This window comes from Stegodyphus dumicola, chromosome 4 (assembly GCF_044657685.1).
Source record: "Stegodyphus dumicola isolate Sdum_Otavi_A_Nest chromosome 4, ASM4465768v1".
Taxonomy (NCBI): Eukaryota; Metazoa; Arthropoda; class Arachnida; order Araneae; family Eresidae; genus Stegodyphus; species Stegodyphus dumicola.
The window spans coordinates 24,595,095-24,615,487 of NC_140771.1; the positions used below are offsets into that span (position 1 = coordinate 24,595,095).

Below are 20,393 nucleotides of genomic sequence, written 5' to 3' on the forward strand. Positions count from 1 at the left end.
CTGATAGAAATTATTGCAGCTTGTAATAAAATCATATTTATAGGTTATGCTAATAATGTGGACACAGAGCATAGGAACAGATGTGAAGCATTATTACATTACTAGGTTTCCTGATTTATAGGTTAAACAGAAGGTAATGCAAATAATCAGTATATCCTTTACTTCAAAAGTTTTTTCAAATGATCCATTTGGAAAATGCATGAATGAGGTTTATAAATGTTTGTTGAAAAAGGTTTAACAAATGATGGTATGGTAGATGTGGAAATAAGTAATTTTGTGTGTATGGAAAGTCATTCAGGACCAGAAATGAGGAATGAAACATGCACAGAAATTACAAATTGAAGCTCTGCTCTGTATCAGTATTGCATATACTTAGTGCGAAATGTGAAAATCTTAATGCAATTAATTGTACTCATTTACTTCGTAGTTAAAAATGATCATAGAAATTAAAATTACTAATCACTGTAAAATAGTGGTTTTTCAAAATTATTTTAAATGTATTTTAATGTATTTTAAATGTATTATTAATTATTTTAAATATATAGGTTGAAAAAATTTTTTTGAATTTTTACTCTGACTTGTGAAATTTGTAAAGGAGATGTAGAGAACTCTAGTATTCTGTAAAGCACAGTTTGAAGACCACTCCAGTAAAAGTATCATTAGAATATTGTTTTGCACCGCTTAGATTCATATGAAAATAATTGTGAATTTTTAAAATGTTAAACAGAATAGATTTAAAAAATAATTCTCCATAGCACCTGAAATGTATTTACATAATATAACTGATATTCTACAAAAAGGCTAGTTGCATTGCAAAAGAGTATAAAACCAGTAGTAAAATAATTTCTAAGTGCTTTCAGTGAAATCAATAACATACAAATACCTTATTTATTTTATTGAATATTTTTTGACTACTAAACTTGTAATTGTATGCTATGAAGTACCTTATTATATTTAAAATTTCTTTTCACAGTTATAATTTCTAGTGAGCATTAATGCATTATTTGCAGCACCTATTACAGCAAAAAACATATTGATGCTTATTGTACTGTTTGCTCAGTAACATAATGAAGTGTTACTATTTTAAAATACATTTTGTATGAACAAGTAAAAATTAAAAATTATTAAAAAAAATCTGTATATTATTTTTTTCAGGACAGTTTTTTTTTTTTTTTTTTTTTCTGTTGTCAAAGCTAATGTATTTATCTTAACATCATCTGTTGAAGTCTGACTTAAGTCATTAAAAATTAATATATTGGATACGAGTTTTTTTATGTTACCTTTTTTTGTTTGTTCTTATTTGGTTATTCTTTTTTATTTTGCCTGCTTATGTTTTGAACAATCATAGCTTTTTGTTCCAACAATAAATAGCATCACTGTTTTTGCTTTTAGGGGTGGCATAATGGGTTCCCAGCTTTCATCTACTGATATTAGGTCTTGGCAGGTGTAAGTTATGTTATTTTCCCTCTTCTAACCTTTTACTGAGGTGATTTGGTATACTTATGTGCTGAAATTTTCATCTTTCAAACACCTTAGCCTGGCTCTATCTACCTTTGCTAATATCCTTCAAAGAAGAAAAAAAATTATATAAAGGATTTTTCTTCATTATTTTATTTAGAATCTGATTATTTTTTATTTAATATTTTTCCCCTCTTTAAATTACAGCAGTACTTGCCCTTTGTTTTTTTGTTTTCTTAATCTTTCCTTATCATCCTCTCACTATTGATTACCCATTTTTTAAGGTAGTTATTCAAAAAATAAGTTACTTTTATAAGAATAGCTTACTAGATAAACATAACTAAATTTTAAAAGAAGTTAGAAATGTAGAATTTTTTAAATTACTAACAAGTAACTTATATCAGTCGGTGAGCAGTTGATGTTGATACATTTTTGATAAAATTTATTTTCATATTTTGAGCCTTGTTTTGAACTAAATTAATTATTATTACTAATTGCACATTAGTTAAACATCAATTAAAGGATACTAAACTAATAAATAAATGGTTTACCATCTTTTAAAGTATCAGAAATTTATATTTCAGGAATTTTTTTTTTTTCCTTTAGAAAAAATAAACATTGTAGTAAACAAAAATATATTAATAAATAATAATAATAATAATAAATAAATAAAGCAATAAAATGTTTTAAAAAACATCAAAATAATAATTGCTGCAAAACACAACATGCAGTTCTGTTTCAGGCAACTATGTTGTGGTATATTTGGACATTGCATTCATGCCACTAGATGTTGTAACAATGTCTTGACTCTTCTCTTGTAAAAAGATTTTTAAAATTGATTTCATGTACTCGTTTCTTTTGCTGAAAGACCGTTGACTGTTAGTTATACCTCTATAATGCATTTGAAGACATATATAATCATTAGACCGAGTAATGTATGAATCATATTATTAGACTGATCAAAGCATGATGGTCATTTCGAGGAATTACCCACCATTTTGACTATTTTAATCTAGCTATTAGATGTTGGAAGCAGTGGTTGTATGATATGCATATGTATTGAATGTGTTCTGGATAGACCATATAGACCACCAGTGAGAGGATAATTTGATTTCCAACAAAATATGAATACCATAAACACTTTTGCTGTCCACCATGCAAGTGGAATCTTCTTTCCAGAATTCTTTCTTTGGCTGAACAAATGCTTAATTAAGTATTTGGTGTTCTGCACCCATTACGTATTCCTGCCATGACAACCAGCCGTATTTTTCATTTGCAGTGATGTCATTGATGAGAAGTATGGAATACTGTGTACTAAAACCATATAGTCAATAGAGATAAATTCATGTACTGTTTGGAAGATGATTAAGTAAAATATTTAGTGTTCTCCATCCATTAGATGTTCCAGCTGCGACAACCAGTATTGAATTTTTCATTTGGAGTGATATCATGGACAAGAAATATGGAATTCTTGTACTGAAACCATATAGTCTGTAGTGGTAATTCCATGTACTATTTAGAAGACAATAATGGCCATATTATGACCAATAATGCTAAGTCCTCATTGTGAGCATTTCATCCTTGCCTTTGCTATGGTGCACTTCACTGCCCTAACTATTGATGCAATGATTCTGGGAAACATCATGTAAATTATTTGGTCATTTTTAGTAGTGATATATGAGGGACACTAGCAGCTCGACAATATATGTAAAAATCCTGATTTCTTGTATGGAGCCATTTAAATTTTAGTTATTTCTTATTTGTTTTCTTGTTTCTCTTTGCAGAGCTTCCAGTGAACACATTTCAGTAAGATGGGCCCAAAATATTAGAACGTTTTTCTGGAAATGCCTGCATCAAGTTGATACATTTTCTTTGCCTGCTTGGTTGCCAGATTTATCATTAATGCAGAGTTTGATTTAAAAAAAAAAGTTTTTTTACCTCTGCATACAAAGAAAGAAAATTTTGATAAAACCCAAAAGATAAGTGCAATAATAAAGTAAAAATTAAATTCCCCCCCCCTCCAAGATTTAACTGAAGCTGTGGAATGGATACAAGATAAGAAGATCCAGAAATTTTTTGAAAACTTCATTTACTCCATACAAAAAATTAAAGAAGCTAAAATTACTGCAGATAAATTAGAAACTGGATTCAGAGCAATTCAAATGCTAACTCAGTTTGCTGAAAGTGAAGATTAGAACTGACCATTATTCAAGCCTCACAATTTTTAACTTTTGAAGAGAAAAACCACAGTGCAGGAATGAAGAGAGCTGATGCTTAGGTAATGGGTTCAGGCCTGTTGTTTTTCATCACTCGATTTTCTGCTTAGGCAAGATTTTTTTGTTTTTTTGTCTTTGATGATGGTGCAAAAGCACTTTACCTTCTTGTATTCCCATGAATGATCTTAAGGCAAAATTTGAGTTTCAGGTTATTATAGTTTATTTGTAGCTGCCTCTCGTAGAAAGCTGATCCTTTTTAATTGTAGAATGTTGATCTTTAGACCAAAGAAATCCAGCTTTAGCAGCTTACAAATGCACAGGATCTAAAGCCTATAACATCTGAGGACAAATGCACTGTATGATACCAGGCAGAATCTGTGTGCTTTTATACTCGAATGTATCTTATTTGGTATCTAGGTTAGAGGCAAGGTACTAGAGTAAAGAGATCAGACATTATAAATTGTGTACCACAGTTTCAGCCTTTAGTGCAATGTCTTCTCTCTACATATTCCAGATTTTGCAAATATTTGTAAATTTTGCGATTAGCTAACATGAATTGTATTAGTTCACTTCATACCATCATGAATATATATTTACGCATGGCCCACAAAAAGAACCATTTATGAAAGAAATTTTGGGTTTCTAATCAAACTGCAATTGGCAGTTTTGAAAATAGACAATGAAACTAATCATTTGCAGAAATTTAAATTGATTTGTGCTGGAAAACACTATAAAAAAATTCGAGGAGAGCTTGAACTTTGCAAGAAAATATTTTGATGAAGTGATGTATCTGATGATAAATTATTCAATGGAATATTATATTTAGAAATATTAAATAATTGTTGAATTGAAAAACTGAAATAGGGAAATGAATGTAGAATTTTACCATTTTCAGAACAAATACATTTCATTCAAGTCTGTAACATTAATAATTGATCTCTGCTTTTTGCGAACAAATACAGCAGCATGTATTTTGATAGTATGTACAGTGTATCTCGCCAAAATTCAAAATTGTTTAGAAGTATGGCTGCTTGTTTTTGAGAAATTTCTGTGGACAATTTAAGAAACAAAATGTAACTAAGTATATTATATTAATTATTTGAAATTATAATCTTACACTTCAGCTTAAAAAAAATCTCAACTATACATATTAATTGTTTGATACAATAATATTATGCCTCAAGCAGATTTTCTTTTCCTGTCAAAAATTGTCTTTTTCCAGATTAGAGTGGCTTTGGAATAGCTTCTATGAATTATGTAGTTTTCTTTAGTAATCTTATCTTTTTGATCCAATATTTTAATTACTTATATTACATTACAGTTGCATACATATGTATAATGTATAATGTCAGTGTGTGCAAAAACACATGTTCATACGTACTAATAACATTTAACACTTTCGAAGAATTCTAGTTCCTTGTGCTTTTTTCTTTTTTTAACATTACATAGCTTAATTTTCAGCTTGAAGTCCCAAAACTGAAGTAAAATTGAGCTTATGATATATAATTTATTTCTTAATGGAATCCTTGGCAAAAAGGTTGAAATTAATATACTTATTTAAATACTTTGTATGGTATTATGTATTATACATGTACAGTATTTTGAATGCTTGAGCTGCATTCAAGATACTGCTTATTGCTGCTTGAAATTGCTGTTTTTACAGTCAGCATACTGTGGTCTTTATTATTAATTCTGTGTCCTTCCTTTAAAAATCATTTTGAAAATTTATTAATAAAAATGCAATAGATATTTAGTGATAGGATGTGAAACTATTTTGTGACATATCTTGTTATTTTTTAATGTACTGAGTATTCAGCCATGTTTATTGAATTCTGAAAATAATTTGCTATATTCATATGCAGAAATCTGTATCTTCTTGAAACATAGTCCTCAGGAGAACATTTAATAAATTTAGTTGTTTATTATGTAGAGCAAGATATATGTTTAGTTGTATCATTTAAAAACTCATAAATAAGTTCATATGGTAAAATATTTGTGCAATTAATATTTGCTACTTAGCACATTTTTATTGTATATAACAACACTTTAAAAAATGTTTAACATGCCTGTAAAGAACAAAACACTACTGAGTATTTGACATTATATTGTAAATGGTAAATATATTATCTCTGTTAACATTGTGGTGAGTGTGCAAACAAAAGTTATTTACATGTGGTAATATATTATATGCTTGATTTTATATCTTATTTGCATTTGTAGCATAAGTAAACTACTTACAAAACAGCTTTAATTCCAAATTTGTAAGTTTAATGTAAGCTAGCTCTCCATCTTTTCTATAAAACCTTTTGTTTATGTTTCAACTAAAGTTTAATTTAGAATCTTTGGCACATACTCGATAGAGTGATATATCATATACTACCTTTAGATTTTAAAATATGTGCATGTGTATGTTTATGTGTATTTTAAGAATTCCTTATGTTACATTTCATAATACATATGCATATATAAACTGTCATATACTTTGTAATTTTTAATTTACTATAAAAGATCAAAATGATTAAATTCTATGTTTTGCGAATACATCCTAGTACACTCGTGTGCTAAATTAAGAGATTTTGCACATTATGTTGAATTTTTGAAAAATTAATGGACAGGTTTTAGCTAAATGTAGTATAAAAAGCTTACAGTGCAGGAATTTCCAAAATCCACATGGTGATAAAAACTGAAAATGAGTCTTAATATGGCGTATGGCCCCCTGTCCAGCACGACAAGTCATGCAACGTAATGGTATACTGGACAGGAGGCTATTGAGGAGTCCTTGTGGCAGTCTATTCTGTTCCTGCAACAAGGCAGTTAACTCCATCATGGTTCTTAGAGGGGAATGAGGAGAAGAAATTGTCTTCCTAGAGCGTTCCAGGTATGCTATAATGTTAAGATCAGGAGATCTGGCTGGCGAATCCATGCATTGAATATCCTTGCTTTCTAGGTAATTATTGACCAGTAGCCCTATGTAAGCAACCCTTATTGCCCATTAACAGGAACCCAGGACAATCCGCACCCCTGAAAAGTTGAGCATTGGGCTTTAAAGGAGCGTTCCCACTGGGGTTTATCTGAGCTAACGGAGTCAGTTCCATGTGTTGATTATCTCTGCTGTGCCTGCAGTTCAGATTTTTCAACTTGCTGCGCTATAGGAAAAAACTGGTTTTGGAGATGGGTCAGCTGTGTCAGTTGTGTTCGTTAGCTCAGATAAAACAGTGGGAACAGCCCTTAATATTTCTCTTGTGTTCCTCATAGCAGTTGGAGAAACTGTCAAACACAGGCAGGGTTGTGTGACTGTTCAACATAATGCCTGTCCAAGTCATTACACATTCATCATCGTAGTAATGATCCTCTTTTCTGATGAGGGAGAAATGATCTCATGTTCCAGCCTGTCTCTAAATACGAGTATGTTGAGAGTCTGTGTCCAGGCTGAATTTGACTCTTCTATAAAAAGCACAGTGCTCTTCTGAAGTCTAGTCTAAGGCACATGTTGTCTTAAGGCACATATTGTCTGTACCATGCTAAATGTGCTGTTTTGTGTGCTGCAGTGAACAAGACACAAACAGTGAGTCGTCTGGTGTACAGCTCTTCTCATGAAGCCTTTAGACAATGTACACTGTGTAACTTGGGTTCCAGGGATCAGTGTGTGTTTTTCCATGTGTGAAGCATTTTGCAATATGCATTAGTAAATATTGAAAACCTATATGTGTGTATGTTCATCATATTATGATTAAACGACAGCACCTAGAGCTGCCAAATTTTGAATAGGCTTAGTCCTCCACCCAAAAATGTGCACCTTGAAGCCTGAATTTTGAATTTTTTACATTAATTTATTTTACATTTTGTGCAGAATTAATGAGATTTTGTCTAACAAGTTTAACAATTAAAAGCAATGTTACCACTTGGCAAAATATAAGATATTTATATTTCAAATATAATGAGAAAACTCAGCTATTTAAAACAAATATTGTTGCCATTCAACAAAGTGTAAGATATTTATCTTTTACATTTTATCAATAATCTCGTGGATTTAAAGGAAATGCGTTGTTACAGCCTAAAATAAATATTTTTAAATCTTCCATGCACCAGTGTGTTGCTATTCAAAAAAGTGTAAAATATTTAATTGTTCTTTCAAGTTTAATCACTCTGTTACAGATTAACAAACAAAGCATTTTAGGAACAATAAATGCAGTTTTTCATCTCTTATTAATTAATGGTAGAATCATTATATATATGTGATGATAATGTAGTTCGTTGCAGATAATTTGTAATTAGAGAAGTGTATGAATGCACCAATTCACTTTTTAGTCATGGCCGAAAAAAATTGCTGCATAGGTGAATCGAAATTGTGGTATAGTGAATAACTGGATAGAATTTTGTAAGTAAAATGACAAGTTTGGTAGTTAAACATAATTTATTTCTGGATGATGAATTTCTTATTATCTTTTTAATTAGTAGATTGCTAGAGGGGCTAAATGTGCCCCACGATTTTAGATATGTAATTATATAGTAGTGGAGAATAGCTAGCAGATGCTAAGGCCAGCAGGAAGGCATAGTGGTGAAAGAGAATGTAGTTGGTTGTGGCATTTTTATAAGCTTAAAAGGTCTTTGTTTTAGTTCTAGTTAGTGATTGGGTAAACACTTACAGCAGTGCAGATACTGCAGGGAAAACTCAGATGTCTTGAAGGGTTTGTACTTTAATTAAAATGTATGTGATTATCAGTTTTTTTTTTAAATATTCTATATAAAGGGATTTTAAAATTATTTTATTCTTAAATAAAAATACAGGGTGGTTATAATTAAAGTTCCACTTTGAAATGGTCATAAAAGGAAAACTACTGAGTCAAATGTTATCAAACTTGGTAATTGTGTAAATGAGGTCATGGGAATTTATTTTCCGTGGGGGGGGGGGAAGAAAGAAAGAAAGAAACTCACAGCCAGGGGGGAATGGCACTGTATGCAATATTGTTAAACAAAATAAGGGTCAAAATCTATTTTAACTATTGTTGCACAGGTTTAACATGTTGTATACCCTTAAGAAACATTGGCCTAAACAAAATTAAAGGCGATAAAAGTCGAGTGCACCATCCGTGTACCAGAGAAATCCATCTGTGAAAACCACAAATTAGCAATTAAAAAATGTGAGATCTCAAATTACTCGCAAAAGTGTGCGCATTCCAGAAATAATTTTCTTACAGATCACCAATTTGTGTTTTGTGAGGCCTGAATTTGGTACTAAGACACGAAGATATCATTTTTAAATGTTTTTAAACATTTAATTTTTCTGTTTGTGGGGTTATACAAACCCACAATGGCTTCTAATTGGTGTAAGGCATAAGAAGCAAATGATTTATGCAAATGCACTTTACACATCCTTTGATTTTTCACATAAAAAAGTGATCATATTTGTCAGAGTTTTATTGATATGAATCGACAGTGTCTCAAACCATGCAAAACTGTGTTTTCTCATGAAATGTTATCATGAATGTGATAGCAATGAACTCTATGCTTTGCAAAGATATCGTACCGTAAGAGTAATAGGCCGAGGGCCAATGACACTGCAGGGTTTGATAAAAATGATGGCAAAGTTTAAAGTCATGGGTTTATTATCTATTGCCCCTGAGAGGGGAAGGAAACCTGCTTATGAGGAAACCAAGGGAGATTGTTGCATTAGCAGTGTAGGAAGCAAGAATGGAAAGTGCAAAAGTACGTGCTATCGCACGTCGAATGAGCATACCATGGAGTACGGTGTACAAAATTGTCTGTAAAGTGCTGCAGTTCTACTCATATAAAATCAGATGTGTTCAAGAATTTGAACTTAACAATCCTGAGAATATTTCGCTTTGGAATTCCTTGCATGGATGGAAATGGACGAGCATTGGCCATGGAACATTTTGTGGGCAGATGAGGCCCATTTTTACCAAAATGGTGATGTCAAAACCCATAACTTCAAGATTTGGGCTAAACAAATCCCTCATGTTATCTACCCAATTCTATTGCATTCTCCTAAAGTCACCGTTTGATATGGTATGACAGCTAGTTTCATAATTGGATCATTTGTCTTTTTTTGTGTTTTGACAGCTGGACCTCTTACATGTACTGCAGCTCGCTTAGCGTGAATGTTAAGACATTTCGTGATGCCTGAACTGCAGCAACATTGCATTTTAGACACAGTGATTTTTATGCAGGATGGGGCCCACCGCACATTGGTTGCGGTGGTTGAAATGTTGCCTTAGTAAAACATTTCACACAGTTACTAAGGCAACATTTCACCAGTGAAAGGATTATAGGCTGACACTTTTCCACTTCTTAGCCGCTCCAGTCACCAAACATCAAACTCTGTGACTTTTGGCTATGGGGTTATCTCAGAAACACTGCTGTTTATGTTGATAATCTAAACAATTTGGTAGAATTGAAAGATGCGATACACTGACATGTCTGTAACTTTCTTCCTGATATGCTAAGAGCTGCTGTTGAGAATGCAGTGATACGATTTAACTTGCTTTCAGAAAATGGTGGATGCTACATTGAACTTCCTTTGTAACACATTTCAGAAACGATTAAACACATTTTAAAATGTCTTCATGTCTTATTCTGTTTAACAATATTGCATACAGCGCCATTTCCACCCTGGGGGTGAGTTTTTTAACTTTTGTTTTGCAGAAAATAAATTACCATTACCTCCTTTACACAATTACCAAGTTTGATAACATTTGGTCCTGTAGATGTTTTTTTATGACCATTTCAAAGTGGAACTTTAATTATAACCACTTTGAATTTTAAAATTTAATAATTTTATTTTGTGTATTTTTATTTATTTTGGCTTAATATATTTACTAGTTCCACTAGTCCTATTCTTATGCATTTTACTTTTCTCAGGATAGAATAATCATTAATATTTGAAAAATTACACACATACACTCACAAATTATTTGTGGCAGCTTGTGATCTCTAAAAATAATTTTTATGTAAATCTTTCTCTGCCAAAATGAAGAATTGAAATTCTTATAAAGCATCTTTGTTTTTGTAAACCTTATTTTTCTTAGATGCTAGTTTTATTGTCCATCAATTTTAGTAATTTAAAGGAAAGTATTCAAGGAAAAAAATAATTTCGTATCTGTTACATACTTTCCAGCATCTGGCTTTATTCGTTTGAGAACTTACAAATTATTTTAAATTTTCGAAGCTTTCAGTAAGGAATCCATGAAATTCTTTTAATAAATGATTTTTATATAAAAATTGAATAAGATTTTTGGGGGTAAATATCTGTAAATTAATTAATGCAGAAGATGGAAAAATATAACCCTTCTTAAATAAATGCAGCAATTATCAAAAGCAATAAAATATATTTTTCATTTTTAGAAATTTCCAATTCTATTAATTGTAGTTAAACATTGGGAGCTTTTAATGTTTACTAAAATTCAGTTATTATGTAGCATTAATTTTAAATGGTTTGGTATATTTAGAAGAAATATAGGACATCAGTTTTTTGACTGACATTCTTGACAAAAAAATCTGCTTTTTTCAGGCGGTAGGAATTATTCTGTTTTAAGTTAATTAAAATTCTAGCAGGATTTTCGACAAATAAGTATAAGTGATAAAAGGTATAAAATAAAAAATTAAAGTTAAACAGATAAATAGTGAAATATGAATGAGAATAATTGTATCAGTTTCATTTGTTAATCTTTCACGACCAAAAAGGAATTGTTATTAGTAATTTTGAATATACAGCCTGCATAAGGTTGTCTTTAGAAATTGTTGCTGCTGCTCTGGAAAAATGATATATGTTTGTGTTGTGCATAAGTACAATAAATATCAAATATTTATTTTCATATTTCAAATAAATTTCCATATTTGAAATAAATATTTTGTTTTTTTATATAGTATAGCATGTCAGAAGTTCAGGTTTGCGCTTTTGATGTATGATTTACTTAAAATTAATTTCAATATACTGAACACTTTCACTTTGAATTGATGCACTAAAAATTTCCCTTAAGATGAAAGGGGGTTTTTTGCATCTGTAATCTGTGATTTCAGTTTTTCTATATAAATTTCTTACATGTGCATTTAAATTTTAAAATGTTTTTATTTATGTGTAATTGATAGAATTCATATTGTGAAATCTCTGATGAATTAAAATCTTAAATTGGGGAAATTATACTAATTGTATGTTGAGAAAAGTATTAAATGAAAATTGGTGCAAGCCACACATGTTAACTTCAGTTTAATAAATAAATAGTTGGGAAATTTAGCTTTTATCTGACATTAATTTCATATTGGAAGACTCAGTTCATTTTAGGAGATTATGATAAGATCTCTTTTTAGGTTTATGATATTTTGAAATATGCTGAGCTCTTTTTATTTGAAATCAGTACTAAAGTTTCATCAATTATGTGAGTTATTTTGTATTTTGAATGCATTTGAGCTCAGAATATTGCTCAGATGTAATATATGTAATTTTGCAATAAAAATAATTAATAAATAAAATAATATAAAAATTAAATTCTGAACCTTCCCCCCCCTTATTCCTGTTCATTATTATTTTAACATTTGCTAATTTCTGCTTGTGATTTCATAGCAAATGAATGGAAAATTACCTAAGTAACAATATTGTATTGTGCATTTTATTCTGTGACACATGTTATTTGTATTAAGAAGAAAGGGGAAAATATACTAAAGCAATAAATGACTTTTTAAATATTTTACTTGAATACATTCTTGTTTGAAGCTTAAAAAATATTTTATTTTACTGGCTTAGTAACTGTCTTTTTAATCATTTCAATGATGTCACTTTGTGTCTATAAATCTGTACAATTTGTGTTGCTTTTAAACAGTGCTTATGATGAAACTTTTCTCTAGTTATAGTTAAAAAAAAAATTCAACTTAATTTCTTGGGATTTGTAAATGTCACTTAAAAGTTTTGTAAGTTCAAGTTTTTAAAAAAAGTAATTTTTTTCCACAGGCATGCTGCTCAGACCAATTCTCGCTTACTTCATGTGCTATCAGACCTAGTCAAAACATTTCTAGATATTGAAAATGATATCAACACTCATCTTCTAGAACATGGTCTTATACCTTCTCGTGCTGGGAATCTGCAACAGCATGATGATGAAACAGGTAAATCCTTCCCCAAATATGGATGTTTTGTATATACACTAGTAATAAATTATAAAAATGGTTGAGGATATTCCATTTGATTTTTTTACCCTCCTCCAACTCCATAAAATTTATACTGAAACAGTGTACATTTTACATTTTGAACATTTTGAACTTTTAAATTACCCTGCATTTAAACTGTATTGTTATTTGCATTGAAGTACCTGCAATAAAATTAGGCACATCTCAGCCAGTTCTTAGATTTGTAATTATTGAAGACAAAGTGGCTTTCAAAATGCAGAATTATATCTCAAACTCTGTTGATTCATTTTGTCTGTTGTCAAATTTTCTGGAAAGTATATAAAGTGATCATTAATGTAATGATGAATTTTGAAAAGTTTTAATTTGATGTTAGTGTGTTTTTCTTTTATCTATTATATTTTCCTTTCCCAATTTCAAATCTGATCTATTCTTTTTCTCTGAATCTGAAGTATTATCTAAGTATGAAATTTAAAATATGGCTCACAACTTATAAACAAACAAGTGCTTGATCTGTTAAAATGGATAAAATGTATAAGTACATCTATTTAATAAAATAGATTAAATGCATGTAATTAGGAAAGCATTAATAAAATTATACCTGAAAATAATTTGTTGCAAAATGACTTTTCATTGGCTTTAACTTTGTATGAAGTTTCTTATTGTTTGTGTTACTATGCAAGTATAATATTCTATAGTATAAATATTATTCTTCAAACAAAATTAGTTAAAATACAATGCTGAATTTTTATCAGTTTATGACATAACATATATTAAATACTATTTTCCTTCACATTTATTTATTTTGTGGGAGGAATAAGAAAGAGTATGTGGTATTTATGTATTAAATGATATCAGAAAACATTAATGGTACCAAGATAGAAATAACTTGCTTACAAGTCTTCTTTCTTTTTGTGACTTGGCTGTTAGTTTTTGTCACCATATTTTAATCTTGTGCCTAGTCTTTGTCTGTTAACATTAATTTTGTTCTATCTTATCATCAATTTTCTATAATTTTGTGGGGTTTCCAAAGTAACAAAATTGCAGCTTGTAGAGGCATTCAGACTTTGTGAGTGAAGAATCTAAGAAAATTCATTACATTCTGACTGAGAATCAAGCATAGGTCTTCAGTGTAGTGCTGTGATATGCTTAAAATTGTACCACAAGAATACAAGAATATTATATTCATTTTTTATGGAATTGCAAATATTGCCCAATAATGTAATGCCTAAATAATGCAATTAATATTTCCTTAAAAATATACTGTGGAATATTGAAGCTATTTTAATAAAAGTAGTAAGGTAGGATATACCAGAAATTTATATTTTGAAAAAGTAGGCTGCTTAAAATAACCTTTAGACCAATTGTTACATTTCAGGTTACCAACCTACAACCTCTTATGCATTTATTACTTGCTGCTAAGTTCCTGATAACCAAATCACAACCCAAATTTAGCTCTAACCTGAGTTCTTGATAGCATTTAATAAAGTACCATCTAACAAATAATTTTGTTGAAAAATAGTTTTCTAAGATGTTTGCTTTGCAACATGTACTTTTTAAAATATTTCAGATGCATCTTTCAGGCCCATCAGTGGCCAAGAGGCAAGCCTACTGAACACAGATAATTCAATCTGAATTCAAATATAGGGAACAGCCAGCTGCATTATTTTCCCCATATGTAACACAAATGTGAGCCAGTTTTCCTTAAAAAATCTTTCACAGAGGCATACCTTCCCTTAGGCAGATAGCCCTCCTTATTTTATCATTATCTAAATAATCCAATTGAACTGAATTTTCCAGTCAAAGCTTGAACAGTAATTAATGGTTAAATAAAATTAAGTTATCATTGCTAGTTTTGTTTAGGTTCATTATTGGTGGAATGGACTATCTTTGAAAATGTATCCAAAAATTTTCATGTATATAACATACATGATTGTGAACTATTTTATCTGAAGGAATACTGCAAGAAGTCCATCCGTTTGAGCATATACTCTCTGCATGCTTTCTTTCAATTAGTTAAGAATTAAGAATTATTTATTTGAGCATGTGGGAAGTATTGAAGAGGTATGAATTAGTATGATGAAATTCCTTAATGCAATATTCTTGTTTTATATTGCAGGTCAAAGTGTTGGTTCTAGAGAAGATTTTACATCTCTTAGTCTTGGTGAATGCCCAAATCTTGAACTGACTGAAGATGGTCCAGATCTCACACCTAGAGCCTGGGATTTGTTTTCTGTCGTTGGTACATATGATACAGAAATGGAAGGAGAAGATGTAGTATTAGGTAATTTTTATTATTAGGTTGTAATTCTCTTCTGAACTGAGAATAATATTGATTGTAAAGCTTTTAATAATTTTTATTGTATTTTTAATATAGTGTGTTAGGAAAGAAAATGGCTTCTGAGCACTGATATTTTGCCTATTGCATTTTATGCTGTGAAATAACTTTGCCAATCTTCTGTCTTCTCAACTGCTGGTAGATTTAATTTCAATATAAATAGCCTTTGTAAAAATACCTTCATTGTGCAATAATATAATTATACTTTCTCAGCTAATCATTGCTTTAAATTAAGATTTATAATGTAGGGAAATTTTATTATGCAGCTTTATTTCATGTAGCTAAATATTATGTTAATAAATGTCTGCAGTTATTTATTTTATGAATTTGTAACATTATGATATAGCCAAGCTTTTCTCTCCCATTCCTCCTGCCTAAGGGGTGTTGGGACTAAACTATTGTTTGCAAATAATATTTCAAAATGTTACTGATAAATTGGTTTTTTGTGGTCTACAGATATTGTCTTCAGTGAAACTAATATTTTGTACACAATATAACAATAATAAGTTTTTTTTAACTGTGTATGAAATACTAAGCAAATGATTTTTTGAACAAATAATTTTAATGCATTCATTGCCAGGATACCTATCCAAAACTTCACCAGAAGCTGACTAACATGATATTTAATGATATATGAAAAGTATAATTAATTAGGATAGTTTACTTGCGTGTCTTATTAAGCTGTTTTTGTGGAGGGGGAAGAAAGGAAAAAATTATTGCTTTAATTAATCAATTTATGTTTTTTTATTATTTATTTATGTCTTATTCTTTTGGTGTTAAGTAATAATTTTATTGTGAAGGGGAGGAGGAAGGTAGAATTCACTGAGCAATTATGAAGTAAATGGTGAAAAATTCATGAAAATTTAGAGCTTAGGATTCATGTTAACAATTTTATGAAAAATTTCATGCTTAGTAATTTATGTCAATTCTTTTTTCTTTCTTTTTTTGTTTGTTTGTTTTTTGTGTGTGGCGTGGGTGGGGGAGCACATATATCAGAAAACAGAATAATAACTCGGTAATTATCAACTAAATAAAAATTGTACATTTTTTAATTTAAAAGTGTTTAACAATGTTATTTCAGGTACAGATTTTCATTTAATTAGACAATACTTTATTCATCATATTTTGCATGTGTACAAATTTTCTTCTTTAAGTAACATTTAAAAAAAAGGACGGGGGGGATAATTTTTTACAGAAATTTTTTTTCAGTATTGACAGGTGATGGAAGGACACTTAATGTAACTTTCAGATTCAAATTTGCCTCATATTTCGAAGTCTAAAAGAAAAAAAAAAAAGTGTAATTTTGAATTGCGTCTTCAAGTTTGGATTTTGGAACAGGATTATTCTGCAATGTATTTTTGCAGAACATCTGACCAAAAGTAGCAAAAAAATTATTTAAACTCTTAAAATTCAGGAAACTAACCATGGAAATTTATACTGCACTCAAGTTTCTGCTCCATTTATGTTTTATTTGAACTATATATTTCCTTAACCCTCTGAGTGGCGCAATATTTTAGATCCGTTATTAAGACAAGTATTTAAACAGCATTTATTAATTGAGTTTCTATAATTACTTATTTTAGCCTGTATTTTCAGAAACTTACATTCATTAAGATAATATTTCCATTATTAAAGAAAGTAAGAAAGCAAAATATCTTAAATTATAAGCTAATATACGCCAAGTAGCAAAACTTCTGATGACCGTATGTAGCCTGTCATAACGCTCAGAGGGTTAAATTGAATTTCTTGCAAAAGGACATGACTGTAATTAATTGTTTTTGTTTTGCTTTTGAAGAAAGCAATGCATATTTTTGAATGTATGAAGCATTATTCATTTATTTGTTTTATTTATTTTAAACTAAAATCCTTTTGGCAAAGTTCAAATTGCTATGATTGTTAATTGATGTAAAATTGCTTAAATTTAAGAAGTGCTCATTGGTTGAAAAAAAATGTTCAGAAATAAGAATGTATGATATTGAAGTATAACATAAATTAAGAATTTAAAGAAAATATTATTATTTTCTATATAAGCTAACTGTAGAAATGTATAGCTGTATAAATTGCAGGCCATTAAAGACGAATGTAAATGAATGTTTCTGTTTGCAAAAAGTAATCTTTTAACTGTTGGGAAATACTTTTAAAGTGAAAAATTGAACATTTTTAAAAATGTCTTTTATTTAGAAATATTTTTAACTGTGTTTTTGTAGAATAATGTGTGTTTTTATTATGTTGTGTATTATTTAATGTTTTTGAAAATTAAAATTTGTTTATTAGGTGCAAGTAGAAGACTTCGTTTAGCAGTTGATCATGTGTTAAATCTTTTAACTCGTGCCATAGAAAATCAACAGAATCAGGATTTAAAATTGCTGTTGAAAAGAAATGAAGAGCTATCCCAAGAACTACAAGAAGAAAGTCAAGGGCGAGATGCTGTGCATATGGAACTTGTAACGGCAGAAAGTTAGTATGAAATCCTACTTGGCAATCTGTACGTGCTTAAATGAATGAAACTGTAATTTATTGTCATATGTTTTAATACATTATTCTACATAAAAAAGACTGAACTGTCTAAAGGCTAATTTAGACTGAGATGTGTCAAGTGTCATATGCTAACATCGTCGTGTGTCAAAGTGAAAAGCTTAGACTCCAACCTGCAGCAGAACTTGTCAGTAGTCAACGCGCGAACAACATTTTTACAACTTTGAAAATGCGCGTGTAAAGCATGTTGTAATTTACCATTCATTAATTTTTAGTTAATCATTAACTGTAATCAATTTTGTTACATTTAAAATCCATATGCCTATAAAACTGAATAATTAAAAATATGCCTTGTAAATTATATGCATATTTAATTAGAAATTTTCATTTAACTCCTCAAGCATGTATAGCATTAAATCTACTATTATATGAAAATTTTAGATCACTACTAATCATAGAAAAAATTAGAATCCATAAATCATATATCTTTACTTTGGATTTGATTTCTGCAGGGAAATATAATTTAAATAACCAAGAGTAATACATATAAGTATTAAAAAAATACTTATAATTTACGAATGCAAAGATTTATATGTAGCATGCTTAGCAAGCCTAAGTTCTGATTTTGAGAATGTTTTTTTATAACACAGTTCTTCATTTGCCTGCATGCTTATTTTTTCAATCAAAACTGCTTCAAGAGTTTTAGGACCTAAATTTGGTCAAAATTCCATCTGATTTTTTTTAACAATAGAAAAAATTCTTTCGCAAGCTGCATTTGAATGAGGTATTATTAAGACAGCAAGCATTACAGTAGGCAATACTTTGTATTTAATAGACGTATTCATATTTTTTAATTTGGCAATTTCTCCCCATGCTATATCAGTACGCAAATCTACAATTTCTTTAAAATCATCTACTTGATACATGGAAAATTCAATTTCCACTTGATTGAAATATTTTTCATCAATAATGGATGGAAAAGTATTCATCAAGTAAAGAACAGATGAAAATGAAACTTCAGTCCTCAAGTTGATGTCAGCAACTTCAGCATGTTTAGAAATGAATCACTTAGTGGAAATTTATCTATTATACACGAACATGCAGTTGCAAAAAAAAAGCTCTCACAGAATTGAAAAATGATTTCACTTCACTTTCATTCAACTTGCCATTTTTTTAATTTTAGTCTTGTTTCCGCACCAATCGCTAAATTTTCATTTTCTTTTTGTTTACTATACTTCTGAAATGGAAGAGATGTTAGAGTAAAATCTTCATTTTCTGTAGAAATTACTGATGGTTTTACAAATCTAACAAATAAATTCATTAAAAGTTCAACAAGTTCTCTTCTAAATTTATGTATATAAAGAGCTTGTTGTTGCAAATTAATATTTACTGTTATGAACAAAGTATTTTTCAAAAATAACAAGTACAATTTGGTGGTAGGTGATTATAACATTTTTTTAATGTTTTGCAATCTCTTTCCTTCATTCTCACTGTTATCTGGTTGATCTCCAAAAAAATTTATCACAGTATCCCACTGTTCCAAAATTCTTGTTATAGATTCTAAAAGAGACAACCATCTCATACTGCAATATTTCAAAATTTTATGAGATTTTGCATTCTGTTCCAAAATTTGTTGAGCAACTTTGAAGCTATGCTTCCATTTCAAACTTTTCTCCAAATAAAAATATATATCTATTAACAACATTTCGATTTCTGAGCTAATTAATTTTTCAGTAGCCTTGTTTGCAGCTATATGCAAGAGGTGGCATGGACAACCTCGGATGATTATACTTGGTTGATGCATTTTGATAACCTTTAAACTTTCCAATCATATTACAGTAGAATTCCAGAAATCCGCTAAGCTTGGGACCAGAGGTCGTGCGGATTTTAGGATTTTGCAGATTTCAGGACAGAAAAGATAAAGCATAATATTCGGATTAAAAATGCAAAATGAATAAGGCATATTAGATACATTTAATTAAATTATTATATACATTATTGCAATAATTTATTATATGCATAAAATTATTATTACATTTATAAATTCATTATATTATTCATTTTATTCTATGTACACAGCATCGAGGTTTGCCGATTTCGCCTCATGCAAAGATTTCCGGTTTCGGATTCCGGTGTTAGAATCACTGTTGCTGTAAAATTTCAACAGCTTTTCTTTATTTTTCTGTATATCATAATATAAATTTCCGTATATCATCATGTCACAATTAAATATCATTCTGCTATAAATTGAGGAGTAGCACCTGCTTCCATCTTTTGCAGAATTTGCTCTTTTTGCGTTACCGTCAACGCAATGTGCTTACATTTTTCAACGTTGCAAGCAGTAAAATCACGAATGTGTTTCTTATCTGTCATTGTATTAAAAAGGGGCTGAAATTAAAAATATTCTTAATTTATCCACAAAATATCCAGATAAAAAAAAAGGCAGCACTAAACAGTCTCGTGAAATGAAATAACAAAGCTCAGAAAATACAACAAAGTGAATCATGAACTTGAACAAAGAGTTGAGTGAATCGTCTACTTTTTTACCTCGATGCAGATTTGAGGGAAAAAAACTTATCTTATTTTTTTAAAACTTTTTATATCAATAATTTGGTATTTCCATTTTGACTCATTATTATTCGGTAATTATGACGTCATTATTCGGTAAGTACTTTTTTCTTCGATATTTCATACTCAGTGTTGCGGTTTCCAGAACCTATAAATTGAATGTTTATATTCCAAGAGGCAACCTGGATTTCAGGAGTTGGCGG

General features: G+C 29.7%; 1 protein-coding gene across 1 annotated transcript in view; it reads left to right on the forward strand.

The window, feature by feature from the left end:
• The window catches only part of LOC118196068 (uncharacterized), a 207,908-nt gene that overhangs the window by 66,403 nt on the left and 121,112 nt on the right, over positions 1-20,393 (forward strand). The window contains exons 12-15 of the mRNA XM_035367469.2: positions 1,393-1,446; positions 12,637-12,791; positions 14,929-15,093; positions 17,422-17,604. Of these exons, the coding sequence (XP_035223360.2) occupies positions 1,393-1,446; positions 12,637-12,791; positions 14,929-15,093; positions 17,422-17,604 (557 nt within the window). The remainder of the gene's footprint in view (positions 1-1,392; positions 1,447-12,636; positions 12,792-14,928; positions 15,094-17,421; positions 17,605-20,393) is intronic.